The sequence below is a fragment of the Kogia breviceps genome, chromosome 14, assembly GCF_026419965.1.
Source record: "Kogia breviceps isolate mKogBre1 chromosome 14, mKogBre1 haplotype 1, whole genome shotgun sequence".
In the NCBI taxonomy this organism is placed as follows: domain Eukaryota; kingdom Metazoa; phylum Chordata; class Mammalia; order Artiodactyla; family Physeteridae; genus Kogia; species Kogia breviceps.
The window spans coordinates 85,941,177-85,968,919 of NC_081323.1; the positions used below are offsets into that span (position 1 = coordinate 85,941,177).

General features: G+C 61.0%; 1 protein-coding gene across 2 annotated transcripts; it reads left to right on the forward strand.

The window, feature by feature from the left end:
* Nucleotides 1–7: 7 nt before the first annotated feature.
* Nucleotides 8–27,743, forward strand: TECPR1 (tectonin beta-propeller repeat containing 1). Of its 2 annotated transcripts, none has more exons than XM_059036398.2 (25): nt 8–90; nt 4,095–4,329; nt 4,745–4,927; nt 5,201–5,323; nt 6,229–6,354; nt 8,618–8,792; nt 8,897–8,997; nt 9,553–9,654; nt 11,045–11,190; nt 13,860–14,215; nt 14,560–14,705; nt 15,297–15,452; nt 16,011–16,160; nt 16,251–16,408; nt 17,015–17,142; nt 18,098–18,200; nt 22,067–22,163; nt 22,238–22,317; nt 22,871–22,927; nt 23,356–23,536; nt 23,843–23,978; nt 24,758–24,850; nt 25,629–25,735; nt 25,884–26,003; nt 26,166–27,743. In XM_059036398.2, the coding sequence occupies exons 2-25, from the start codon at nt 4,105–4,107 to the stop codon at nt 26,325–26,327; spliced, it is 3,411 nt and encodes a 1,136-aa protein (XP_058892381.1). In that variant the 5' UTR covers nt 8–90; nt 4,095–4,104; the 3' UTR covers nt 26,328–27,743. The 2 variants fall into 2 exon arrangements, with proteins under 2 accessions (XP_058892381.1, XP_066868414.1); XM_067012313.1 differs by having other exon boundaries at nt 25,884–25,953.

Sequence of the window (27,743 nt, forward strand, 5' to 3'; positions counted from 1 at the left end):
CAGGCTCGCCGGCCCCGGGGGAGAGCCGGCTAGCTCTCCCGGCCTCAGAGGCGCAATCGCCGCGATCCCGCCCTCCGGGCGCCGGCCCAGGTGAGTGCAGCGGCGGCCGGGAGGTGGGACGGGCGCCCCCGCCCCTCCGGACAGGTTGGGGCGGCGGAGGCAGCAGCAGCGTCTGCCCCACGCGCGGCGAGGTGGGAAGGGGCTGTGCCAGTGCTCTTTCCTGCACACCCGGCGGGGCGCCGCCCCCGGACCCACACCTCGACCCCTGAACGTGACACCCCCCACCAGCCTTTGCGCTGGAGTGACTTGGGAAGTGATTGGCGGGCGTAGAGGATCGAGCTGCGAGGAGCCCGTCTGTCCCTCCTCTGCTTGGCGTGGGATTAGCTCAGGCAGATGGTCAGGGCCCGGCGCTGAGATGCTACTGGTGGCCGGGCAGGGGACCCACCTGTCGCCCAAGGGCACGGAACGTGAACGAAACCAGGCCGACCGCCCAGATGATGAGAGCCGGGGGTTCATCTTCAGAGCTGCCGGCTCAGGGCACCTCCTTCTCTGTGGGAATGGAAGGACTCAACAAGCGTGCATGTCCCTCTGTTTTCTCCCACCTCTTTAGACCCTGATGTCGCCTTCCAGCAGCTCCCACAACTGGCGGACAGTGAGCTGCTTTAGTAGCCAGGGTTTTCTCTGTTTGTTCAGGGGGTGGTGTGACAGGGTGTAATTTTAAAAATAAAACGCAGGAAATCTTGGGCAGGAAGCAGTCCTAAGGTGGCCTGGGAAGTAAATGCTTTAGGCACTCCCTTGGGACCGTGTCCCTCCCTGTACCACACCCCACGCTACTCCCTCGACCCCCACCTTCCCTTGGGTACCTTTACATCTCTGAAGGGATCTGTTAATTAACCCGAGCAGAAAGGTAGATGACTCTGCGGGTGGTGAGCAGGCCTACTGAGCGGAATGACTGAAGGTCCACCTGGAATTCATTGTGCAGAAGTTCTTGGTGAATCGGAGGTTGCTTTCTTGGAAGATGTTGCCTCCCTCACTGCACCCCTAGAAAGCAAAGAGATCCCAGGATCCCAGAATCGTGGAACTTAATGCTCCAGCCCCTGTTCAAGAGTCCTCTGATCCAGTGACCCCGTGTCCCTGGACAGGTTACCCCATCACCTCACAGCCAGGAAGGGGCTTGGGAGAACTTGGGACTACGTCCTGGCTGGCATGGAAAGGAGGCGAGGTTGACCAAGGACGTCCACCTCGTGTCATCTTTAGGTGGGAAGTGACGGGTACCAGGATTTCCACACCAAAGGGAATTTGCAAACATAACCCCCCATCTTTTCTCTGCAGTAGAGTCTTCTGGTAGTTGCCCAGAAGGCTGAAGTACGTCTATCTGCTTAGTCATTTCTCTGGAAGAAAGTGTATCCAAGTTCAACATCACCATTCATTGAGCTCAACATGCAGACTGAGCCTGACTTAACTGGCTACTTGTACAGTGACCTGTGAGCCAAGAAATATCTTTGAAGACTGTATTTATATTAAAATGTCACCATGGGAATCGACAGCTCCCCTCCCCCATGTAAAAATCTTACATTTTTTCCCCAACAATTTATGATAAGGATTGTCAAACACACAGCCAAGTTGAAAGAATTATATAGTAAACACCCACACACCCACCACCTAGATTCTACTATTGACAGTTTACCATACTTGCTTTATCACATATCTATCTACCTTCTAGGACCTTACTTTTTTTTTTTTCTTTTAAATTAAAAAAATTTTTTTTGTAGCACGCGGGCCTCTCACTGCTGTGGCCCCTCCCGTTGCGGAGCACAGGCTCCGGACGCACAGGCCCAGCGGCCATGGCCCACGGGCCCATCTGCTCCGCGGCACGTGGGATCTTCCCAGACCGGGGCACAAACCCGCGTCCCCCGCCCGCATCGGCAGGCAGACCCCCAACCACTGCGCCACCAGGGAAGCCCTGTAGGACCTTACTTTTAACCTTAAGTAACTGGTGACATTCAGCCATATTTCCGTCTTAGCTCAGGGAGTGGTGGTGTGGTGAATGTAGGTGGTGGTGATTTTCCATAACTTTGAGCAAACACCCACTTTGTGCAGAGCACTGGGAGATGCAGAGGAAATGAAGAGGCCGAAGACTCAGGCTGACCAGAAAGGGCTTTGAGGGTTTTATTTTTGTTTTTGTTTTGCGGAACGCGGGCCTCTCACTGCTGTGGCCTCTCCCCGTTGCGGGGCACAGGCTCCAGACTTGTAGGCTCAGTGGCCATGGCTCACGGGCCCAGCCGCTCTGCGGCACGTGGGATCTTCCCGGACTGGAGGACGAACCCATGTCCCCTGCATCCGCAGGCGGATTCTCAACCACTGCACCACCAGGGAAGCCCGAGTTTTTTGTTTTTAAGAGATAGAAGATAAGTGGCAGCTTGTGAGAGCAAATGGCAAGTAATAAAATGACTTCAGTAACACTCATTGAGTTCTTGCTCGGTACTGGGCACCTTATTATAACTCTGTGCCTGTGTTATCTCATTCAGTTCTCACAACCACCACACAACTGGGTTAGTCTTCCTTTCTTCCTTTTACAGACTAGGAAATCGAGGCACAGAGAGGTTAGTCCGTAGTGGGCTTTTGTTCATGCTAGAAAGTGGTGGGGCCGGGATGGTGCGGGCCAGGCGTGGCTCTGGGCACTCTTAGTCGCGGCGTAGATGCCGCAGGGGGGAGAGTGGACCCTCAGGCCTGCCCAGGCAGGAGTGGAGGGGCATCTGGGGGTGCCACAGCTTTCCAGGGGTCCCATCGCAGGCACCCGGATACGGATGGCGGTTTTCAAATGGCTTCAGAAGGCTAGCGTCCTGACTTCCCGTGTGTTTGACCTGGGCGTTGGGGCCCCCGGCGGAGGGATCAAGCTCCGCCACTCTGCTGGTCAGGCTCCCCCGCCCCAGCCCGCGTCCTCCTCCGCTTCCGGCTCTGGGTGTTTCCCAAAGCTCGGTGCCTTCTCCACTTTCCTGCTTCCTGTTCTTTATCCTTCAGCCACTTCCTTCCGCGCCTGCGCCCTTTCTTCCCGGTGTTTGTAAGACACACTTTTTTCCGAAAGAGCCTGATTGCTCGTAGCAGGTGCTCCTGTTTCCAGACGCGTTGCACCGTCTGTGTTGTCATTCCAGTCGCCACGCTTTCTGAAGCTCCCCGGTGCCCCTGGCGGGTCTCGGGAGCGGAATGGCCCGGCCCCGGCCTCGGCCTTGAGGCGCCCGGGCTCTGGCTCCCCGTAGCTCTGGTTTCCGAGCCAGACATGCCTTGTCTCGCCCTGGGGCAGTGATGGGTCTCGGATGTGGCAGCCGCCCTGTCCGGCGGAGCTGCTCACGGGGACCCCCTGCACTGCCCTCGTCCAGCTGCTCGGTTCGGCTGCCACGGGCCCGGCCACGCGGCCCTGCCGCGCCTCGGGGAGTAAGGCCCCAGCAGCACTGTCAGCCCTGGGGTTGGGTCAGTGACTCTGCCCACCGCCCGCAGAGAAGGAAGGAAGAGGAGAGAAGAAGGGACGGGACAGATGGCAGAAGGATAGGGGGCGGGGAAGAGAGGGAGGGGGCCACACAAGGAGGGCAGAGACAGGCCCCTCCCGCCCCTGCCGCGCGCACAGCCACGGGGCTCCCGCGCAAGCATGCAGGGCTGGGGGGGTGCCGGGCCTGTGGGGACGCCCCACGAACGCACAGAGCGAGGGGGTCCCTGTCCACTGTGGGGCAGACGCCTGCCAGGGAGGCAGCAGGACGCGTGTAGGTTTGGGATTCACTAAATCTACAACTTTTCACTTATTCTTTAGACAAGAAAGATCGGAACGAACTCTGACCAAATAATCATAACATTCATTAAATTGGGGGCAGTAGGTATTCAGATGTTACACCTTTTGTCCTCTGGACCTTCTTTGTGCGTTTGAAAAAAAAAAACCCCATCACGAGAAGGGCGAAAGGCAGAGAACAGAAAAGGGCCCTGCACTGAAGCTGGGCGCTGCCCCTGCTTTGCGGGGGGCCGCTCGGCCCCCGTGGCAGGAGACGGTCGTGGCCCGGCCGGCCGCGGGCGCTGACCCTCGCCCTCCGGCCTCTGTTTCCCCGCAGCGCCGCGGCCATGCCCAGCTCGGAGCTGTGGGCGGTGGACCTCCTCGGGCGGGTGCTCACGCTGTCCACGGCCGGGCGGCTCTGGGAGCTGCGCCGGGACGCGCGGCTGGAGTTCAAGCGGGTCAGCGCGGCCGCGCCGTGCTGCTGGGGCATCGCCTGCGACAACCAGGTGTACGTGCTCGTGGGCGCCAGCGACGTCCCCATCCGCTGCCGGGAGGAGGCCTATGAGAATCAGGTGGGGTCCCGAGCGGCGGGCTCGCTGGGCTGGTTGCTCTGCCGGGAGATAAGGGCCCCCGCACCCCAGGTTCCCGGCCTGTTCCCGCCTTCAGCGCCTTCATTCTGCTGAGATCCGAGTGGTGCAGCATCCGAGTCATCGAGGCCAGAGCCCCTGTGGGTCCCTATCCAGGCGGCTGGCCGGGTCCGCACAGGCACGGGGCTCCGGCCGCGTCCCAGGAGCCCAGGACAGCTGTGTCCTCCACTGCTCGGCGCGGCAGGTCTCGGCCCTTTGGGACCGGGCCGGGCTGCCGGCTCACCATGCAGAGCCAGGCCCTCTGCTCCCTTCCCGCCCTGGAGGCGAGAGGAGGTCCCCACTGGCCTCGGAGAGGCCCCGGCCCCCAGGCCTAAGGCTGCTCTCTGCCTCCGGCCCCCAGCGCTGGAACCCCGTGGGCGGCTTCTGTGAGACGCTCCTGCCGAGCGACCGCTGGCCGTGGAGCGACGTGAGTGGGCTCCAGCACCGGCCGCTGGATGGGGTGGCGCTGCCCTCGCCGCATTGGGAGTGGGAGTCGGACTGGTACGTGGATGAGAATTTTGGAGGGGAACCCACAGAGAAAGGGGTAGGTGCACTCGGGTCCTGCCGGGGCTCCCCTGCGGGGAGGGAGCGCCTTGGGCTCGGCCCGCCCCCCCAGCGCTATCCCCAGCGCCCCGTGGCAGCAGACCTCAGCCTGGGCCCCGCGCGCTCCCCGCTTGCCGGGCCGGGTCCACGGGGGTGATGCTTCGGGCCGCGCCGCTGCCTCCCCACCCCTCCTCCTTCCTGCCCCCCCTCCCCCAGCTCTTTCACGTCCTTCCTCCAGAGCCTTACGCGCCCTCCCCCCATCTTGGTGTTGCAGGGGTGGACATATGCCATTGACTTCCCCGCCACGTACACGAGGGACAAGAAGTGGAATTCCTGTGTGCGGCGCCGGAGGTGGACCCGGTACAGGAGATACAAGTCCCGGGACACCTGGGCCAAGGTTGGGGGCCTGCGTGTGGCCGGGGGCAGGGGGCGGGGCCCAGAGCCCAGTCCTGTAGCCGGGAGAGTCACTCGGCCCTCAGCCCCAGCCTCCCTGCCCTGCTCAGGGGACGCCATGCCCGCCCCGGGGCCTGGCCTTTCCCGCTCTCCTGTGCGGCAGGCTGTGGCCCCGGGCGGCCCTTCGTTCGGGAGATGGCCGCTCGGGGAGCCGGGCCAGACCGTGGCCCGGGACGGCACAGAATTGTCTTGACCTGGTCTCCAGGCTGCCCTGTCCCAGACTCGGGCTCAGTCTGTGCACGTCTTCCTCCCCTGCCCCCCACCCCGCGTGGGAGCCGCTCCGGCTCTTGTATTTTTCCAGTGACCCACAAAAACGAACTTAGGGACGCAAGGCCTGGATTGGGGTCCTACGTGGCCTCGAACGAGAGGAAGGCCTCAGGCCCTCGCCTGACCCCTCTGCAGGGTCCATGCCGCGAGGTGGGGCTGCCAGCACAGCCTGCCTGGCCCTGGGGCTGGGAGCAGCCTGGGAGCAAGGTGACGGCCAGTGTCACGGGAGGCCTTCACTGCAGGGCCATGTTCTGTGATCGGGGGGAGGGAGCCACGCGGTCAGGCCACTGCAGAGCGGGGGCAGGAGTGACTCTTTGGGGACAGCAGCCCAGGCCTGGCGGCCAACAGCAGGGGGGATAGGGCGGAGGGGACCCGGGGCTGGGAACCCTCCGTCCTGATGCTGCCGGCCCTGCGAAGTCAGTTGGGGCCGAGCCGGAGCACTGAAGACAGGGTGCTGGGGCGGGGGGAAGCGGGGGTGGGAGTGTGCACGTCCAGGTGTCCACCAGGCGGGGAGCAGGGCCACCCCCTGGCCCAGGTGCCCCCAGGCACTGACTGCTACTGCCTCACACCTCCTCGTTTCAGATCCCATCGGAGGATGACCCCCAGCGGTTGCCTGACCCCTTCAGCGACCTCTCTGTGGGGGGCTGGGAGATCACAGACGAGCCCGTGGGCCGCCTGTCCGTGTGGGCCGTGTCTCTGCAGGGGAAGGTGAGGCCTGTGCCCCCCCTGGCCTGGCATGGGAGGCGGCTGAAGGAGGCCGGCCGCAGGGAGCGGGCAGGAGAGAAGCTGTCGTCCGCTGTCCTCCCAGAGGTGGAGGAGGGAGGAGGGATCTCCCCGGGACCTTCTCCTCACCTCCCGTCCCCGCAGCGGGGGCTGCCCTGAGCAGGCAGCCTGTTACCGGGGTCCCCACAGAGTCCCCCTCCTGTGAATCCTGCTGTCCTGGGGACCCATGGGGTCCTGTTCCTCCCAGAAGCCTCTGACCTCCCACTGCATGGCTGGTCCTGGCCTGTCCCTCCTCTGAGCCCCCGGAGCACCGATCAGTGTCCATCCTGAGCTCCGAGAGCATCAGTACTGGCTCCTCAGATAGATTCTCAGCTCCCTGCCCGCTGCCTTGTGGTACCTCCCACATGGAAGTCTCCAGTAGTACTGTGGGTGGCTGGGTGGGTCGGAGGATGGGTGAGTAAGTAGGTGGATGGATAGGGGTATAGACGTGTGCGCGTGTATGTGCGCGTGCGCGCGTGTGCGCGTGTGCGTGCGTGTGGGGGGGGTGGATGGATAAATGGATGGACGGTTATGTGGATGAATGCGTGGGGGGGTGGAGAGATGGATGGACGGCTGGTTGGATGGATGAGCAGGTGGGTTGCTGGATAAGCATAGTGATGAGTGGATACGTGGGTGGGTGGCTGGATGGCTGTTTGGATGGGTGGGTGGGGGTAGCTGTGTGGGTGGGCAGATGTTCAGAGAGGAGAGGAGATTCTTTTCTCGGGGAGCTTGTGAACTAAGCAAAGGAATAAAACCCACTGCTGACAGCAGCAGTGACAGTGACATAGTTGGGCCTGGGTGCAGGTGACCCAACACTTCGGCTGTGGCTGTAGAGCGTACTTCGTGACTGTTCACTTCTCTTAACACAAATTGACCAAAATTCTCTGATTGGCTCTGGAGCGGTCACAGCAGGCTTTTATCAGGCTTACCTTCAGGTCCTGCTTGGTCTGGGCTTAGGTCAACTCGTAGCTGTTTTCTCTGAGCCACACTGAAAGGTGGTGGGGAGCTGGCCGGGGACAGAGCCCCCAGTCGAGGGGCCACGCCACCTGGATGCAAAGAGAGGGGAGAACGGGTTTGAGAGCAGTGCCAGGTGTGAGCCAGCGCTGCCCTGCCTGTGGTCCGTAAAGGGTGAGACCGGGGCCCGTGGCTCCTGGAGGAGCCGGGCGGACAGTTGGGCCCAAACCAGCAGGTAGCAGAAGCGGGGCTGCCAAGGCCGGGTTCTGCAGCGCGGGAAGGCAGTTGATCCAGCTGCTGATTTATTCACTAGATAAGGTGTTCGAGGAAGTACCTAGCAAACCATCATGTGCAAGCGGGACCCATAGCACACACATTTGTGAGTGACGGTGATCATGATGGAGGCTCATAACGAATCTATTGTCTCTTTTCTCCTTGGAAAATTTTGTCTACGCTAAATCATTGAAAATGTTTTATTCATTATTGTAAGTGAGATCGTGTCACATAATTCACAAGTGTTAAGGCAGTCTGTTCAGACAGCATAGAATTTAAAGTTTACAAATAAAGTTAGTATGAGTAAAAAACCCCACTAACTAATAAAGAATTTTAAAAAGGAAAAAAAGGGCAAGGTGACAGGGTTGGGAGGCCGTGGACCCCAGACCTCATGGACCACGCAGCAATGTGCTGCCCCCTCCAGATGAAATCAGCCAGTTTGGACAATAGGAGCGGGTGGCTCAGTCTTAAATATCTGATTATGCTCCCTGTCTTCAGGTTAAGGAGAAAAAGAAGTGGACGTTTTCGACATTCCTATGAAGGGGGCTTGGGGGTTTTCTCATCCAGCTGCCAGGGCCCCGGCTTCCCCTAGAGACAGGTGTCCTGAGGGCATTGTGCCACTAGGGGGCGCAGGACACCCGGACTGGGGCTGGAGTTCTCACAAGTCAAGCAGACGACAGAAGAGGTCTGTCCCCTAGGAGCACCAAAATCCAGGTGTCAGTGTCGCATTTTTTAGCAGGGGTGGGGGAGTCATCTAATCTGGTCGAGAATCCCGATGGCAGTGGGGGCAGGGTGAGCGAGATCTGGACAGTCCCGGCACCCTGGTCCCCAGTCCCCTGGAGACCCCCGGTCCCCTGGAGACCCCATGGTTGGGCTGGGCACGGGCTGATGCAAATGCAGCCAAGCTCGGGCAGCCAGCCCGGCCACAGAGCCCCGGCCTGACCCTGCCTGACCCTCCCCATGGGTTTCTCTCTCCACCCAGGTGTGGTACAGAGAGGACGTCAGCCACCCCAACCCTGAAGGCTCGTCGTGGTCGCTGGTGGACACCCCGGGGGAGGCGGTTCAGATCAGCTGTGGGCCCCACGACCTGCTGTGGGTGTCGCTCTGGGAGGGACAGGCCTTGGTCCGGGAAGGAATCAACAGGAACAATCCCAAAGGTGGGCAGCCCTGCACCTTGCGGGGGAGAGGAGGGCGGGGGCGCCCACCTTCTCCCCGGAGCTCCCAGTGATGGGGGCCACCACTGTCTTCGGGGGCCGGGTAGGAAGTTCGTGGTCCGTGGTGGAGCCTCCCACGTCTGAGAACGGGATCCTGCATGTCTCCGCGGGAGTCGGTGTCGTCTGGGCCGTCACCAAGGACCGGAAGGTAGGACGGGGTGCCTGGGGGCTGGGTCCAAAGGCTCCGTTGAACATTGAGGGTTGTGTGGTTTTCTGTTCTCGTGAGAGTGGTCTACACCCTTTGGAACAAATCCAGTGTCAGCCAGGCACCGTGTGTATTCTGTTGTTGACGTCACTAGTGATCTCCAAGGTGTTTGGTGACCCCCACACGTTGCCTGCACCCCTGTACTAAATGCAGAAGGACTGTATTTATTGCGCAGCAGGCTGTAACATTTCAAATAATCAGCAGCTAATTTTCTGAAACCCTCAGCTAAATGAATGCCTCCCCTCTCTCCTGTCCAGAGCTTGTCATTTTGACTTTATCAGAGGCAAGGCCAGTGAAATAAGCTGATTTCGCATTGCTTCCGTGATCTCCTTCTAACCCCACGTCAGGGGCGTCCTTTCTGAACAACGTGCTGTGCTCATCTGTGGCCTGAACCAAAGGACCAAATTATCCATTTGTTCTTCACAAGCCTTAAAAAAAAAAAAACCCTTCTATTTCAGTGGCCCTCCAGGGAGGTGTGTTTATTTCTGACTTTCCCAGGTTTGGTTCCGAAGAGGCGTCAACTCCCACAATCCCTGCGGCACCAGCTGGATCGAGATGGTTGGGGAGATGATGATGGTGAACGTGGGGCTCAACGACCAGGTGTGTGGGGTCCGGAGCCTCGGGCCAGGGTGGGGGTGTCCGGAGCCTTGGGCCCAGGTGTGTGGGGTCCGGAGCCTCGGGCCAGGGTGGGGGTGTCCGGAGCCTTGGGCCCAGGTGTGTGGGGTCCGGAGCCTCGGGCCCGGGGGTGGGTGGGGGGAGGCAGAGGAGTCACAACGGGGCCCCCCGTGCCTCCCACCGTCCTTTTCCACTGGGCACGCTCGTGAGGCTGGCATGGGAGGGCATCTCAGCACCTCTGTCCGCTCCAGGCCCGCGAGAGCGCCCAAGGGGGCTGCGTTCCCCCAAGTCCTGGGGCCCCCACTGTCCTGGGTCGCTCCCCCGAGGACCCTCAGAGCAGTGGTGGCGAGCACGGATCTGGGGAGGCCATTCACCCTGGAGGCTGGAAAGTTTTGTTGAGAAATGTCGGGGCGATATCAGATCACTGAGTAAAGGACCAAACATCTTGCAACTCTGTAAGAGCAGCATGTTCTAAACGTCACCTGCGTGGTTCCTATAGCATCGGCTCTTTCTGGTGGATAATGCGGTTTGGCTAGTTTTAAGACTTAGGGTGTGAAGGTGATGCCTTTCCCGATGCTCTGAGAGCTCTTCCTGGGGGCGGGGGGGGCTCGCCTTTCCCGTGTCCTCACAAACTCCTCACCTGCCCAGGTGAGCTGGGCACGCAAGGGCAGGGGCGAGGCAGGTGCCAGCTGGAGCCCACGGGCCTGAGCACGGAGGCCACGTGCGATGGCCAAGTGACAGAGACGCCGTGCCCCCCCCCCAGCAAGGCCACCTGGGGCCACGGCTCCGCCTTCAGGCGCCCCCAAGGCCAGGGCTCCCAAGGGGCTGCTCCCAGGCCTCTCCCCTGGGCCCCTCAGTACCCAGCACACTTCCTCAGTGCCCGCCCGGCCACCTTGCCTGTAAAACTGAGGTCAGAATCAAGGAGGTTATTTTGCATCTTTCAAAGGACCGGGACCATCCTTGGTTCACCTGGGGAGCAGCTCCCTTCCCACCAAGGCCCCAGGGAAGATGGGGACACGGGTGGACTTCATGTCCCCGCACAGTGCCCGCCGGCACCAGCACCTCCTCTGGACGCTCTTGCCCCAAAGGCCCAAGTCTGCCTGAGGCCGGGGAGCCAGGCTGGAGTCCCTGCTCCTCCTGACCTTGGAGCCGCACCCTCCCCCAGCCCCCTCGGGGCTCCCGCTTCTTGCATCTGAGTCCCGGACTCAGCTCACCCACACAGGAGCGCGCACCCACCCACCCCCTGCCTGCATTTGCAGACGTGCCCTCCAGACCTGGGGGCTCCCGCCCCCGCCCCCGCCCCCAGGGGAAGGGAGCCCCAGCCTGCACCCGCCCCTCCCCCGCCACCCCCCAGCAGCACCTCTCTCTGTCCCAGGTCTGGGGCATCGGCTGGGCGGACCGGGCCTTGTACTTCCGTCAGGGCGTCACCCAGAGCGAGCTCAGCGGGAAGACGTGGAAGGCCATCGTCGCCGGCCGGGAGTGTGACGGCTCACGCTCAGGCAGCTTGTCTAGCCTCCTCAGGTGATCGGGCGGTGGGGCTCCGCGGGGGGGGGTCGGGCCGGGGTTGGGGGGGGGGCGGTGTCGGAGGAGGCTGCTGCCTGGCCCCCGCCCCCAGGCGGGAGGAAAGCAGGTCCCGACCCACAAGAGCCGCGGCTGTGTGGCCTCCGGGGGCAGCACGCGGGAGGCGGGAGGTGGCAGCTGGGCGAAGCCAGGATGTCCTTCCATGTCGGGGCTGGGGGCCGTCCCCGAGCAGGGCTGGCCTGTTGGTCCTGAAGCCTCAAGGTCTGGGAGAGAAAAGCCTTCTTTGCGGGGACGGTGCTCAGGCCCCTGTGTCAAAGGAAAGCAGAGAAGAAGATGGAGGGTTTCTAGCCTGGAGAAGAGGCCCTGAATTAAGGCGCGCCCCAGAATCACCTGGAGAACTCGTTCCCAAGGATCTCCAAGCCCCGCCCCCAGAGCTACTTTTTTGAGATTTTGCACGTCTTGCAAGGTCCCAGGTGCGCTCCTGCTGCAGTTCTGGGGACCACGCCTTGAGATCCCTGGGGTCAGAGCGTGTGGACCTATCCCAGCCCCGCCCGGTGGCCCTTAGAACACAGGCAGGTGACTTAGCGTCTCAGCTGGGGACGGCCCCAGCGCTCAGCTGCCCGGTCACGGGGCCCGGGGCCCTCGTCACAGCACTCTGCAGCCGGCCGCCATCCGTCTGCAGCCTGGGCCCTCCTCAGACGCTGCTCCACACCCTCTGCTCCCCCAGCTTGGTGGTCAGCGCTCAGCTGCACCGTCAGCCTAGAGATGCCCGGAGGCTGGCCAGGCGGGGTTTGCTCACACTCACCGGAGGGTTTAGGCTCTTCAGCTGGTCGTTCTCAAAGAGAACAGCACATTGGGATCAGCTGAGAATTTCCAGAACCACTGACGCCAGATCTTCATGACCTTAGGCTTGGCAGTGGCTTCTTTTTTTAATATATATATACATATTTTTTAACATCTTTATTGGAGTATAATCGCTTTACAGTGGTGTGTTAGTTTCTGCTGTATAACAAAGTGAATCAGCTATACATATACTGGCAGTGGCTTCTTAAATATGACACCCAAAGCACAAGAAACTAAAGAAAACATAGATAAATCAGACTTCATCAAAATTTAAAAATTTTGTGCATCAACGGACACTATCAAGAAAATGAAAAGACAATCCACAGAAAGGGAGAAAATAGTGGCAAATCATATATTTAACAAGGTCTGTTATCTAGAATATATAAAGGGCTCTTACAACTCAAAAACAAAAAAATAAAACGACTCAACTTAGAAGAGCAAAGGACTTGAATAGACATTTCTCCAAAGTAGATATACGAGTGGCCAACAAGCACAGGAAAAGATGCTCAACGTCGTGGGACATGAGGGAAATGCAAACAAAACCACATTAAAAAAAAAAAAAATCCACATGAGATACCACTTCACACCCACCAGAATAGCTGTAATCAAAAAGGGAGACAGTAACAAGTGTTGACAAGATGTGGAGAAATTAGAACTCCCCTGCACTGCTGGTGGGGTGTAAAATGGGGCAGCCACTTTGGAAAATAGACTGGCAGTTCCTCAAGAAGTTAAAGATAGAGTCACCGTAGGGCCCACCATTTTCACTCCGAGATAGATATGCAGAAGAACCAAAAACATGTTCAAACAAAAATTTGTACATGGATATTAAAAGCAGCACTAGTCACAATAGCTGAAACGTGGAAACAATTCAGATGTCCATCAATGGATGAATAAAGCATAGTGTATCCACACAACGGAATATTATTTAACAATACAAGGGAATGACGTGTTGACACATGCCACAGCACAGATGACTCGTGACACCTTACACTAACTGCCAGCAGCGAGTCACAAAAGGTCACATACTGTACGATGCCGTTTATATGAAGTGTCCAGAATAGGCGAATCCATGGAGACAGAAAGCGGTTGCCAGGAGGTTGGGGGAAAAGAGGAGGCTAGAGAGTGACTCCTTAATGGGTGCAGGGTTTCTGTTTGGGGTGATGAGAAGGTTCTGGAAATTGGTAGTGGTTGCACAACATTGTGAATGTACTTAACGCCACTGCATTCTACAATTTTAAATGGTACGTTTTACACCACATAATTTACGATAAAAACTAATAATACTGCCAGATCTCCACCTAACATTGACCTGGTTGGTCTGGGTGTGGCCTGGGGACCTCTCAGAGTTCCTGAGGGTGGGACTTCCCTGGTGGCGCAGTGCCAGCGCAAGGGACACAGGTTTGAGCCCTTGTCCAGGAAGATCCCACGTGCCGCAGAGCAACTAAGCCCGCGTGCCATAACTACCGAGCCTGTGCTCTAGAGCCCGCGAGCCACAACTACTGAGGCCTCGTGTCACAGCTACTGAAGCCCACGCACCTAGAGCCCGTGCTCCGCAGCAAGAGAAGCCACCGCAATGAGAAGCCCGCGCGCCGCAACGAAGAGTGGCCCCCACTCGCCGCAACTAGAGAAAGCCCACGTGCAGCAATGAAGATCCAACGCAGCCAAAAATTTAAAAAAAAAAAAAAAAAAAAAAGTTCCTAGGGGTTCCAGCTCCCTGGGGAGCAGGTATTGGTGTGTGTGACACAGAGAGGCCGTGACTCGGCCAGGGGTCACCCGGCGCGTGGTCCTCCCCCGAGGGAATCACGGGCCTGCCTCTCTCCTTCCAGCGCCGGCTGCTTCTTTGGCGACGAGGTGCGGGATGGCGGCGAGTCCCGTGTGCCAAGCGACTCAGAGGCCAAGAGAGCCGGGCCTGACCCTGAGCGTGATGTGGAGGTCGCCGGCCCTGCCTCCGCCCCGGCCGAGCCGCCCTGGACCAACATCGACCTGAAGGAGCCCAAGAAAGGGCCCAGCCACGCGGCCGCCGACATTCCCAAGGCCACCAACCTCTCCTCGCTGGCACTTCTCCCGCTGGGCCCGGAGGAGCCCGACAGCGCCGACTGCCAGGCGCTGTGGGCCTGGGTGTCCGGAGGAGGCTGTGCCGTGGAGGCCCACACCACACTCAAGTGGTTCACCGTCCACTCGGGTAAGGGCAGCGCCCCAGCGCCCCACAGGATGCCCCAGGGGAGGCGGACCAGGCCTGATGCCCCCGCCGTGCTCAGCCTGTCTCTCTGGAGCCTTCCAAGACCGGCCCAGGCCGTCAGGAGGAACCGTGGGCCTGGAGCCCCTTCCCTCCCCCTGTCCCAGCAGCGGTGGCCGTTATAGGCTGACCTGGGGGACATCAACTTTCCCATCAGGGTGAATGATGGGAGGGAGGGCTCACGGGACATTTTACAGAGACGGTAGCTTTCTAGAAAGAAAGGGCTGGTGAAAAACAGAGCAGAGAGGCCTGGCCCGCTGCCCAGCCCTGAGGCTCCGGCCGGCCCGCAGGCCCGTCCGCCTCCACGCAGATGCCCTCGCTGTCCATCACGCCGGCCCAGACCGCCGCCTGGCGGAAGCAGATCTTCCAGCAGCTCACAGAAAGGACCAAGCGGGAGCTGGAGAACTTCCGCCACTACGAGCAGGCCGTGGAGCAGGTGGGCAGTGCCCGGGTGCGCCTCCTCCGGTCCCCGTTCATCGAGTGCCTGCTGCACGCTGGCCCCGAGGTGAGGTGGGGGGGACACAGACGGATGCAGCCATCCTCCCGTCTGTCCGTCTCGGGTGTGAGGCCGTCCCCTCCAGGCCCGTGGAGAGTCACAGATGGAGAGAGGAGTCCGCTTGTTGATTCGCTTGCCCTCACGACCTCCGTGCAGGCTCCGCGGCCTTGTAGGCACAGAGGACCTGGCTGCGTCTCGGGTGGTGTGGGTCCCGCTTTGCGGCTGACTCGCTCCGACATCGGGCCAGGCACAGAACCTCCCGGGCCTCCGTTTCCCTATCCAGAGCGTGGGGTCCCCGATCCCACAGGCTGCTGGAGAATCGTAGAATTCGCTGGCTCGGGGCCTGGCACCTGGCGGGTGTCTGATGGCGTCACTTCTGTCCTTAGGGTGAAGGGGGGGAGCCGGGAGGGCCGGGCGGGAGCCCCCAGTGCGGCAGCGAAGGGAGCGGCCCCAGGGTGCCGGGGACTGGGCCGGATTGTGGCGCCCCGGGGCCTGCCCGTGACCCCGTCCCACCGTCCCGCTGTGCTGCAGTCGGTGTGGGTGAAGACGGGGGCCCTGCAGTGGTGGTGCGACTGGAAACCCCACAAGTGGGTGGACGTCCGTGTGGCCCTGGAACAGTTCACGGGCCACGATGGGGTTCGGGACAGCATCCTTTTCATCTACTACGTGGTCCACGAGGAGAAGAAGGTGGGTGGGGGCGCCAGGGGGGAGGTGCAGGGGTGGGGGGGTGGGGGAGGGGGAGGTGCAGGGGTGGGGGGGTAGGGGAGGGGGAGGTGCAGGGGGGCGGGTGTCCCAGGGGAGGGGTTGCAGAGCCGGAGTGCAGGAGTGGGCACGGGACACGGGCCCCGAGATGCTTGGCCCAGGACAGCGTGTGGCGTCTGCAAAGCACCCGTCCGCGGTGGCAGCAGCCGGGCAGTGGCCGGCAGGCGTGTGCTGGCCTCACCCCCAGCAGCTGCTGAGGGGCCCTCGTGTTCCAGATAAGCCACCAGGCTCTGGAGCCAGAGCCGCCCCCGCCGGGGCTGGGGTCTGAACCCAGTCAGTCTGGCTCTAGATGCCCTCGTCCACATCGAAAACATCACTAAGGCTCCTGCCCACCCCCCACCAAACCCCGTAGGCCCGGGACCCCCAGGGGTCGGCTCTCGAATCGGGGTGGCCCAGCCGTCCCTGTCGCCACGGCACACGGGGGCCCCTCCCAGCGCCGCGGGCTCCCCGGTGACCGCCCTGCTGCCTGTCCTCCGCCGACAGTACATCCACGTGTTCCTCAACGAGGTGACAGCGCTGGTCCCCGTGTCCAGCGAGGCCAAGCACTCCTTCGCCGTGTACACCCCCGAGAGGACACGGCAGAGGTGGCCTGTGCGCCTGGCCGCTGCCACCGAGCAGGACATGAGCGACTGGGTGAGCGGGCGGGCGTCCCGCGGGCGGGCGTGAGGGAGCCTCGGTCTCGGGCGCCCAGCCTCGCTGACCGGCCGCCCCGCCCCGCCGCAGCTCGCCCTGCTCGACCTGTCCTGCTGCGAGAGCCGCGGGGTGCACGGCCGCCCCTCCCCGCAGGCCATCTGGTCCGTCACCTGCAAGGGGGACGTCTTCGTGAGCGAGCCCAGCCCAGACCTCGAAGCCGCCGAGCACTGGCTGCCCTGTGACCAGATGTGAGTTGCCTGCGCCTGCCGGAGCTGGGGCCCGGGCCCAGAAGGCCGCCCAGAGCCCGTGAGGACCGGGGGGACGTGGGTGAGGCTGGGAGGCCCTGCACAGGAGGGAGAGGGGATGTCCGTCCTCCCTTCGCTCGTCCGCTCTCGGCAGCCCCGTGTGCCCGGCGCCCAGTCTCTGGACGGTGGCAGGGCCTCCGCCCCAGGTGGCAGCCGCACCCTGCACTCGAGGAGGCCGGGCTGGCCCGAGTGGTGGCCCCTCCTGGTCTGGAGTGACACACCCGTCCCAGACCCCAGGGGGCAGGGGGAACTCAGGCTGCTGACCTCGCTCCCGTCTGCGTAACGCCAGGGATCAGGGGCTCTTGAAGCCCCCGCTCGCTGGGGGCCTGACCGGCTCCTGCGCCAGCTCAGGGTTCGCCTTAGCTGGTTCATTCCCATTGGGAAGCCAGGCGGGTTCCCTTGCCCTTGATAGTCTGTCATTGGAGGCCGAAGGTGAGTGAAGCACGACGTCCCGGGAGGCCACGGAGCAGAGGGGTAGCTGCTGGAAAGCCCTGCAGGACGGTTTCTCCCCTCCCCTCCCTCCCTCCCTCCCTCCCTCCTCATCTCCAGGTTCTGGCGGCAAATGGGAGGCCACCTGCGGGTGGTGGAGGCCAACAGCCGGGGCGTGGTGTGGGGCATCGGCTACGACCGCACGGCCTGGGTGTACACGGGTGGCTACGGCGGAGGCTGCTTCCAAGGTGAGGGTGGCAGGACCGGCTCCCCCAGCCCTGCCCCCAGCCTCCCGCACGGGCCGGTCCCCCCTCTAATCCCTGGCTTCCCTGCCCCACGCCGGAGCCGCTGCACCAGTATCGACGCTCAGCTGACAGCTGGCTGACAGGTGACCTTCACCACTGCCAAGCTCCAAATCCCAGGGCCAGCACACAAAGCGTGAGAGCCCAGAGACCAGGCCTCGCCCCCAGTGGGCCTTCCTGGGCACCCACTGCTGAGCTGGAGGCCGTGAGGGCTCTAGAAACACAGCCACCGGGGCCAGTCTCCTGGTTCCCAGGCCCGGATTCCAGCTCCCCTTTAGATGAGCCGTGCCTTAGGGGACGAGAGCTTGCTGAACCCCTGGGGGCTCCCCGAGTTCTGGAGGTAGGGTCCCTGTGTCTCCTCCTGGCAAATGGAGGCAGAAACAAACACCGAAGTGGGACATTCCATGCCACAGCCCACACGCCCCACAGTGGAGGGGGGCTAATCCTGTAGAACTGTGGTCCACTGAGACCCCAGGAACGCACATCCGTGCAGGTTCAACAGCTTCCCTGTTTGTGAGGCAGGAATTACTTTTGTCCCCGTCTCACAGATGAGGAAAGTGGGGCTCATGGGGTTACATGAGGGGTCCAAGGCACCTTTGTTAGTAAGGAATGAGCTGGGTGGGCCTCACACCTGCCCAGTGCCAGGGAAGTGGGCTGGAAGGTGGGGGAAGAGGAGCAGGTGAGAATAGGGCGTGAGGCGGAGGAGTGTAGATTCTTCTCACCCAGGGCATGCAACCCCAGGATAACCCCAGAGGAGAGAAACCCAAGCCGGCCAGCCCCTGGCAGATAAGCTCAGCCGGCCTGTGAACTCCTCTCCTCTCGGCCCTCTCTCCCTGCCTGCTCTCACCTGGTCGGGCGGGCAGGTGCGGTCTGGGTCCAGCATCCTCCTCTCCACCCCCAGGCCTGGCCAGCCGTACCAGCAACATCTACACGCAGTCGGACGTAAAGTGTGTCTACATCTACGAGAACCAGCGCTGGAACCCCGTCACGGGCTACACCAGCAGGTGAGCCAGTGGGGCGCCCGCAGAAACAGGACCGAGCTGAACGGGCCCATCTGCTGTAGCGGGAGAACTGGCGTCTGGCCCCAGATGTGGAACTAACTGGATCTTACTGCTTAACAGGATTTTCTCCCTTAAACTATAATGAGTATTTTAAAAACTCGCTTACTGAGAGCATGACATATAAAAAGTGCGTGAAACATACACATATACGTACATACGGTGACACGTATCTAAATACGTTGATATGTCCGTATATATCATTGAGTTTTCACAGATCAAACGCCAGCGTAATCACTACCCGGGTCACGAGATAGAACATCGTCACCTCCTCCCCATCCCCTCTGGTGCTTTTTTTTTGAGCGGAGTGGTTACTTAACTTTCTTTAAAAGTTTTGCTTAATTGAAGCTGCTGAGAACATCACAGCCTCCACCGAAATTATTTTAATTCTCCAAATGTGAGGCTTTGGGACAAGACAGTCAATACGTTGTGTTTGGTGCAGAAGCGGGACACTCTAGAAAATCTAGATTGTATGCAGCTATTTATTTCCTGCCCACTCAGCACAGAAACGTATTTCTCATACCCTGTCCTGGGGTATTTGGTTAGTTCGTTTCAGAAAGCAGGCGAGCTGTGGTATTTCTTACCTCTTAAAGTCGCTGCAGGGGTTTCGGCCAGCCGGAACAGCGGTTCTCAAACTTGAGCCTCATCCAAGCTCTGTGCTGGGGCCCCTCCCAGACTTGGCCCTGTGGGTCTCTTCTCTCGACTGGTCCCATTTCATATCCTGTATGATAAAACTACGATCCTAAGTAGAGAGCTTTCCTGAGTTCCCTGAGTCATTCTAGCAAATTATCAAACCCGAGGAGGTAATGAGAACCACCCCCAATTTGTAGCCAGTTGGTCAGAAGTGCAGTATGGCTGGTATCTGAAGTGGGGGCAGTCTTGCTGGAAACCATGCCCTTTACCTTGTGGGGACTGAGTGGTGTTGCAGTCCACCCAGTTGGTGTCGGAATAGCCAGTTCTCTGCAGTAGGTGGACCTGTCCACACTCTCACAGGCAGGGCATGCCCCACATCTTTGCTGGTTTCTTATGTTTTAGCCACACTGATGAGCGTGTGGTAATATCTCCTGTTGCCAGTTTCAGTTTCCTGGGGGCTGATGGGACACAGCAGCTTTCAAACATGTACTGGCACTTGGATACCCTCCTTTGTGAAATGCCCCTTCGAGTCCTTGTCCCATGTTTTGGTCGGATGATCTTTTTCTTGATTTGCCAGTGCTCTTTACATATGAAGGTGTGAGCCCTTTCTCTGTTATTTCTCCTGTTCTGCAGCTTGCTTTTCACCCTGTTAGTGGTGACTTAATTATTAAATGTAGTCCTGTTGATCATCCTTTTCTTTACATAAAGATGGGGCCTTTAAAAAAACCTCTTAAGAGATCTCATTAACCCCAAGGGGATTAATACATCCTTCTATCTCTGGAACAGCAGTCAGCAAACTTTTTCTATAAAGGACCGGATAGGAAATAGTTCAGGTGTGGTGGGCCTAAGGGTCTCTGTCACAGTGACTCACTCCACAGCTGCTGCTTGAAAGCAGCCACATAAACGAATGAGCATTGCTATGTCCCAATAAGACGTTATACCTGAACACAAATTTGAATAGCGTAGAATTTTCACGTGTCACAAAGCATTATCCTTCTTTGAATTTTTTTCAACCATTTAGGAATGTAAAAACGACCCTTACTTTGTAGGCTGTGCTGAAACAGTCCTGATTAGGTCTGTGAGGCATGTTTTTGTCCACCCTATTCTGGAAGCTTTATTCCTCTGTCTTGTCCGTTTAGGTCTAGAACCCCCTGGCCTGAACTACTTGGTATGTAAGGTGAGGTAGGGGTAAAGTGTTTTTGGTTTTTTACTCTCCAGTGACCCACACCATTTATTGAAAAGACTGTCCTTCCCCCTTGCATCACAGCGGCCACCTTTGCCTTAGCTCCAGTGTCCATGGGGGCAGTGGCCGTTCCCAAGCCCTTCTCTTCCATGCGGCTTTGGGCATCCTCGTGCTAACCCTACATTGTTCCAGCTGCCGTCCCTTTATGGGAAGTTGTCAAAGCCTCTCCTCTCGGGCTTCCCTGGTGGCGCAGTGGCTGAGAGTCTGCCTGCCGATGCAGGGGACACGGGTTCGTGCCCCGGTCTGGGAAGATCCCACATGCCGCGGAGCGGCTGGGCCCGTGAGCCATGGCCACTGAGCCTGTGCATCCGGAGCCTGTGCTCCGCAACGGGAGGGGCCGCAACAGTGAGAGGCCCGCGTACCGGAAAAAAAAAAAAAAAAAGCCTCTCCTCTCCTTCATCTAGCTTTGGCTCTTCCTGGGTCAGTTCTAGGTGAACTTTAGAAGCAGTCCTCAAAAGCTCTTGGGGTCTTGGTCACGATGGCCTTGGATCTGTAGGTCGGCTTGGGTAGAAACGTTATCTCCCGTTCCTAAATCTCCAAAATCTGAACACAGTTTATACCTCCATTTATGTAGATCTTTAATTTCGTCTTAATAAGGTTTTGTGATTTTCTATAATGGGGTCTTGACATCTTTTGTAAATGGTATTTCATATTTTTGAGTCTATGATAAATGGCACAAACTTTTAAATTTCCTTTGTGTTTTCAAAATTGATGAAAGGAAGAAATTTCAAATAACATGAAGAATAAATTCTAATCCCACCAACCCAAAACAGTAGCCACTATCCGCATTTTGGTGTGTTTCCCCTGCCCGTCCCCGGTGTGCCTGCGTTTGCTGGTGGCAGGGGGACAGTCAGACATGTACAGATGGCCTGTGACAGCCTCCCAGTTTGATCCCCAAGGGTGGACCTGGCTTACCTCACCCCTCCTCGGTCTTGGACATGTAGACTGTTTCTGACCTTTTGCTGTCGTCTGGACAGTTTAAAGGATTTCCTCTTGTGTAAATATTTGCGAGTCTCTCCGTTCACCCCAGTAACTCAGGGTTTGAGCCCTTCCAAGGGAGCTGATACACGTTGCATGCATGTGTTCTGGAAGCCTCCGCCCCAGCTGTGTGTAGGGTCCACACGGGAAGCTGACCTGCTTGGCCCTCCCCTTCCTTCTCACTCCTGCTTGGTCCTCGGGAGAAGAAAAGCAGCGCCGGGCTCCCCAGCCCGTGTAGAGAGTGCAAAGCCAGGGCCACAGCCGCCCGCGGCGAGCACCGTGCACTGTGTGTTGCCGGGAGTGTATCAGTCAGCCGGGGCTGCTGTAAAAAAATACCACGGGCTGAGCAGCTTAAACAGCAGACGTGTATTCTCTCCGTTCTGGAGGCCGTGGAGTCTGAGATCAGGTGTCAGCAGGCTCGCTTCCTCCTGAGGGCCCTGGGGAGGATCTGTTCCGGCGTCTCTCCTGGCTTCCGGGGGCTTCCGCTGTTCCTTGTCTGGTGACTCAGTTGTCACATGGCCTTCTCCCTGTCTTCACGTCGTCTTCCCAATTTGGGAAACTTGGGTCCAGATGTCCCCGTTTGGTAAGGACGCTGTCCTAGTGGACTGGGGCCCACTAAGTAACCATCTCATCTCAACTTGATTCTCTGCAAAGACCCTATTTCCAAATGAGGTCCCACTCACAGGCACCGGGGTTAGGGCTTCAACATCTTTTCGGGACACGATGACCCACATCATGAGAGAACGAGGTGTGGGGTCCCTCGGGTTGATGGCCTGGCTGTGGTTGGTTGGTGCCTGGCCCCCGTGTGATGTGGGGTCCCCCTGTTGCTGTCCCTGCCCTGGGGCCATCCTGTTTCCACCCTCTCACCCCTGCAGAGATGCAGCCGTCCCAGGGGCCCGGGCAGGGGGGCCGTTCTCCCCTCTCTCTGGCGTCACCTCAGCCCTGTTGTCCTACGCAGGGGTCTGCCCACCGACCGGTACATGTGGAGTGACGCCACGGGCCTGCAGGAGTGCACCAAGGCCAGCACGAAGCCCCCGTCCCTGCAGTGGACCTGGGTAAGCTCCGGGCTGGGGCGGGGTGGGGGCTGCAGTGGGGGGTGTCCGCCCGCACTGACCCACTCGTCCCCCAGGTTTCTGACTGGTTCGTGGATTTCAGCGTCCCTGGGGGCACCGACCAGGAGGGGTGGCAGTACGCCAGCGACTTCCCTGCGTAAGCGAGTCTCTCTCTGCGTGGGGAGGGGCCTCGGGGCGCTGGGGCCCTGAGTGTCAGGCGTGCTCAGCCAGGCAGAGTCCCTGCCCCCTGCCCGGCAGTGCAGGCCCTTCACGGTACACACTTCATGTCCAGAGGGAGGAGGGAGCTGGGCGAGACTGAGCCAGGGACGGAGCCTGGCTTCTGAGCAAACCCAGGCTGGTTTATCCTGGACTGATCCCCCCGGCTTTGGCCTCGGGCCCTGAGCTTGACTGCTCCCCAGAAGGGCTCTGATGGCACCTGGGGGTGAGGAGGGCTCAGAGGCCCCTTAGCTAGAACCCACTCCCCAGCTGGGCGGCTGCCAGCCCCAGGGAAACCCCACAGGGAGGCCCGGGCGGGGCCAGAGGCATCTGAAGCAGGAGGACGGTGTCTTCTCTTACCTGCCGCCCCCGAGCCCCGCCTCGGCTCGCACTGAGGGCTAGGCTCTGTAACTCCTGGGGAGGGGATGTGTGTGCAGCGTCACCTTCCAGAAACTTCCACGGCATGGTCTCGACGTCAGCTTTTTCCTCTGCAGCTTGTACCACGGGCACAAAACCATGAAGGATTTCGTCAGGAGAAGGTGCTGGACCAGGTAAGGAGGGAGGTAACTGGGGGGTGCCGCCATGCCCTCCCTGCCTTGGCCTCAGCCCCTGTGGAAGCAAAGGGGAGGTTAGAGGGGGGAGGAGAAAAGAGGATCAAAGTAAATGTCAGCCCAGGAAGTGCCCTCGGGCTCCCAGTGCTGTTTCTGGAGTTTGTTTTCAAGAACAAACAAGAGAAATGTTGGCCGGCCCTACAGGACCCGCGGGACGGGAGGAAGGCCTGGCTGGGGGTTGGAGCCCAGGCAGGGGCGGACAGCGTGAAGGGTGGTGCCCACCGGCTCCTCTGGGGGGTCGGGGGTTGTGGCCCCAGCCCTCCCCAGGGCCAGGGGCCTGGCTGCTCCCTTCTGTCCAGAGCAGACGGCCCTGAGGCTCACGGTGACATCGGGGTACCCGGGGCTTTTGCTCTCCTTCTGCCGCACAGAAAGTGCAAGCTGGTGACCAGCGGGCCCTGGCTGGAGGTGGCCCCCATCGCCCTGGCGGACGTGTCCATCATTCCGGAGATCCCGGGTGCCCACGGGAGCGGGCCCGGCATCGCGCTCTGGGCCATCAGTGACAAGGGGGACGTGTTGTGCCGCCTGGGCGTGTCCGAGCTCAACCCCGCGGTGAGCATCCTGTAGGACCCATGGCCTGCCCGCCGGCCCGCCTGCCCGCCCTCTTGAAGCTCTGGCGGATTCTTACCGAGATAGGGCTCTTTGGTGGAGTCGGGCAGGGATCGGGCCTCCCCAGGCCTCTGCCCAGGACGTTCCCTGGGACCGGTGGCACCGCTCGTGGCCCGAGGGGTCGCCAAGCCCTGCGGGCAGCTGGAGCTGAGGACGAGGTTGGCGTGAGGAGCCGCCAGTTCCCGGAACCCGGGTGGGTGACAGAGGCGGGGCCCGGCCGCCCTGAGTGTCCCTCCTCCCCGCCTGCAGGGCTCCTCCTGGCTGCACGTGGGCACCGACCAGCCCTTCGCCTCCGTCTCCGTCGGGGGCTGCTACCAGGTGTGGGCCGTGGCCAGGGACGGCTCTGCCTTCTACCGTGGCTCCGTGTCCCCGTCCAAGCCGGCTGGTGAGTGCCAGCCCTCGGGGGGTCCCCACCTGCCGCCACCGCTGCCATGTTGTGACGGGCGCCAGGCGGCGGCTGGAGTCACTTCCGCTTCCGCTTCCGGGGAAGCCGGCGGACGGGTCTCCGTGTGGTTCAACAAGCATTTACCGAACACACCTGCGGACCAGGCGCGGGGGCGGCGCTGGGCTCCCCCCAGAGGCCGCCCCCCTCCGCGGGGACTGACCCAGGGGTGGTCACCTGGCAATGGGGCTGCCTTTCACCATCCCTGGCCTCCTGCCCCTCGGGCACAGCCCCGGGCACCCCACACAGCCCATCCACAGTGTCCGCCCTCCGGGAGTGCAGGCCGTGCAGGCTTGTTCTTCGCTGGACTTCTGGACGGTGTCCGGCACAGGGATGGATGGACCGACGAGTGGGTGGGGGGGTGGCGATCCACGAGGGGCAGTGGGTTTGCACAGTGGCCCTGAGGCGGAGTCTCCACGCATGCTGGGCCAGGCACCTTCCTGTCCCTGTTCGGGAGAGCGGCCCCTCGGACCCCACCGTCTGGAAGCTGCCACAGCCTCGGGTGGGCCCTAGGGAGGGCCCTGGGCAGGCCGGGCATCGAAGGGACAGCAGGACACAGGCCAGCGCGCGCTGGGCCCTCTCACACTTGTGGTCCGGCCAGTCTGGGGACGGAGGCCGGCCGCACCTGCTCGACCCTGTGAGCTGCAGAGGAGGCCATGTGCTTCCGGAGCACCGCGGTGACAGTTCCGGTGCTGCATCCCAAACCCAATCTCGCATCGCAGGTGACTGCTGGTACCTCATCCCGTCTCCTCCCAAACAGAGACTGAAACAGGTGTCCGTGGGGCACACAGCGGTGTTCGCCTTGGACGAAAACGGCAAGTGGTTTCTGATCCCCAGTGGTCACCAGGGGAGGTTTGGGGTTCCCTGAGTGCCCCGAGGGGATGAGGCCAGACCCTCGCCCACCCCAGGCCCCAACAGGAGACCTTCGTAAACCCCATGAGAGGCCGCCAGCCTGAGGTCAGCCTCCAGGCAGGCCCCTCCCCCAATCATGCAGCGTTGGGGCCACCAGCCCCCCAGGTGCTCAGGCCTGCCTGCACCTCGGGAGGAGGAGCCGGTGCCAAGGCCTGGGAGCATCTTCTAGACGGTGCCACCCAGGCCCGTGACTCGGAGCCCCACGGCAGCTGGGGCTGGCAGAGGTCACCTGCCCGGCCCAGGCCATCCCTGCCCCGCCCCCGTGCCACCTCCAGCCAGCTCCGCCTGTGCCCTTTAATGGTCTGTAGTTGTGGTCACAGCTGAGCAAGGCGAGGAAAGGGCGGAATCGGGACTGGAACCCAGGGATTTTATTCCAGACCAGGTCTCTTTATTGTTTAAAGAATTCCTTGTCCTCAGTTTCCCATGCATAGAAAGCAGACGAGGATGCCAGCCCAGCCCAGCGGGGCAGTAATGAAGTGAGGGGGAGGCAAACGTGGGAAGGGCAGGGCTGGCTCCGCCAAGGTCTCTCCGGCTGTGGGTCAGCAGGAGCCCCCGGCAGTGGGGGCGATGCAGAGGGAGACCCCGCCTGTCTCGTGGTCAGACCCCGGCCTTGCAGACCCCCAATGGGACCTTGCAGACCCCGACGCTCGGGGCCTCACGGTATTGGCGCTTCTCTCCTAGGGAACCTGTGGTACCGCCAGGGGGTCACACCCAGCTACCCGCAGGGCACCAGCTGGGAACACGTGTCCAACAACGTGCGCCACGTGTCCGTGGGGCCCCTGGACCAGGTCTGGGGCGACCGGGGCGGGGGGTGGGCGCTTGCCCTAGGGTCGGGGACTTGGGGGGGATCCGGGTTTCTGCTCTGGTCTCCCCGCTGCCGTCTCCACGGACCCCCTGCAGCGGTGGGGCCGGGCCTTCAGTGGGCCTTCATTCCAGGTCTGGGTCATCGCCAACAAAGTCCAGGGGAGCCACAACCTGAGCCGGGGAACTGTGTGTCGCCGCACGGGTGCGCAGCCGCTGGAGCCCAAGGGGCAGGGCTGGGACTACGGCATCGGAGTGAGCAGGGCTGGGCACGGGGCGGCTGTGCTGGCCTGGGGCTCTGAGCCCTGACAGGTGGGAGGCCCCGGGCAGAGCCCCCCAAGAGTCCAGCCGTCTAGAAGGATGGTCTCTGCCCCTTGACCCCTGGGAGCCCCGGGTCACTCCGCTCTCTCCTTTCAGGGGGGCTGGGATCACCTGTCTGTCCGGGCCAGTGCCACCAGGGCCCCCAGGAGCTCGTCCCAGGAGACAGCCGGCGAGCAGAGAAGGGAGCAGGGCCTCCCCAGTGAGCCCTCGAAGGTGGCCGGTGCCCCGCAGGAGACCCCCAATACCGTCTGCTGCTGAGGCCGCTTCCCCTCACCTGGAGCAGGTGTGATGCTGGGTTTGAAGGACCAAGGCTGATGCAAGCCTTCCTGTCGGGAGCTGTTCTCGTGCTGAACGTGCTGAAACGTGGATGCCGGAGCGGTAGCTCCAGGCTGACTCGAGACTGGGGAGGGAACCTGGCCTGAGATCATGGCCACCTTGGAGGCACTGAAACAACCCAGAAATGTGAAGCTCTGTGGACGCTGTGTGTTCCCGGCTGCGAGGAGAACGTGGGGTGTGCGGCGCAGACCCCTTCTCCCCGGCCTCTCCTGCCAGTCCCTTCCCTCTCTGCCTCCTCCCTTTCCAGGACGGGAGCCTGGAGCCTTCCAGGAGCACTGCCCCTGGGGAAGAGAGCCCCAGACGGCGTCGGCCCTGCCCCCTAGAGAAAAATGGCTGTGGGGCTCAGGGTGGCTTTGCCTGGACCTGATCAGTTCTCAGAGCAGGATTCGCAAACGGGGTTTCCTTTCAAAAGTTAAGGAAGGAGTTGGAAGGTTGCAAATAAGTGCTGGGGAGGGGCGTCTTCTTCCCCGGGTGGGCCGGGCCCTCCTGGGGTGCTCGCAGGACGGAGGGGCCACCTGTGGCTGCGAGAAGCCGGCCAAGTGCAGAGTCACCGTCGTCGGTCCTCAGCCAGCCCTTCCTCTGACGGGGTTGGGGGCTGGGGGCTCCTTTTCCATCGGATCACGTTGCAGGGGGTGGGGCGGGTGGAGACCAGCCGAGGGGCCTGGAGGCCTTAGCCCGGAGCGGAGCCCTAGGGAGGCACCCCCCACCTCAAGCAGCCCCACTCCCAGCGGGCAGCTTCTCGGCTGTTTTCTTTTTTAATCAGAAAAAGGCCCCATTTGGTGAAGTCTCGAGTTTGCTTCCCACAGCCAGACGCATTGCCCGGGGGTCGTCAGAGCGCGTGTCCCATCTCTGCTCGCTTTGAGATGGATCGAGCTGACCGCCAGCTTCCCCGGCGTCCCCGTCAGGAGGGCTCGGCTGTGCACTGTCTTGTGGTGCAGTGTTTGCCGCCCAGAAGCTGACTCTGAGCAGGTCTCCCCTGGGTCCCCTGCTGAGGGGCGCCGGGGGGGCCGGTGGCCTCTGCCCTTGCCTCACCCCCGGAGGTGGGGCCGGGAGGCGTGAGTCTGGGGGCCGTGCCCAGGCGAAGCAAGTGAAGGGCTGGGTGGGCGGCGCCGTCCCGTTGACACTCGTGGCTGTCAGGTTTCTCTGAGCGGGCGTTACTGTCTCTTCCGTGGCAGCGCCCTGTCGTTCTGCTGTGACTTGCTGGTCTCACCCTGCCCTCTCTCCAGGGCGACCGTGTCCCCTCCTTGCGGAGCACCGACTGCTGACCTGTTCAGCATCACTGAACCGTCTCGATTCCTTGGATGCTTTATTCAATAAAAACTTAGGCCAGACTGTCAA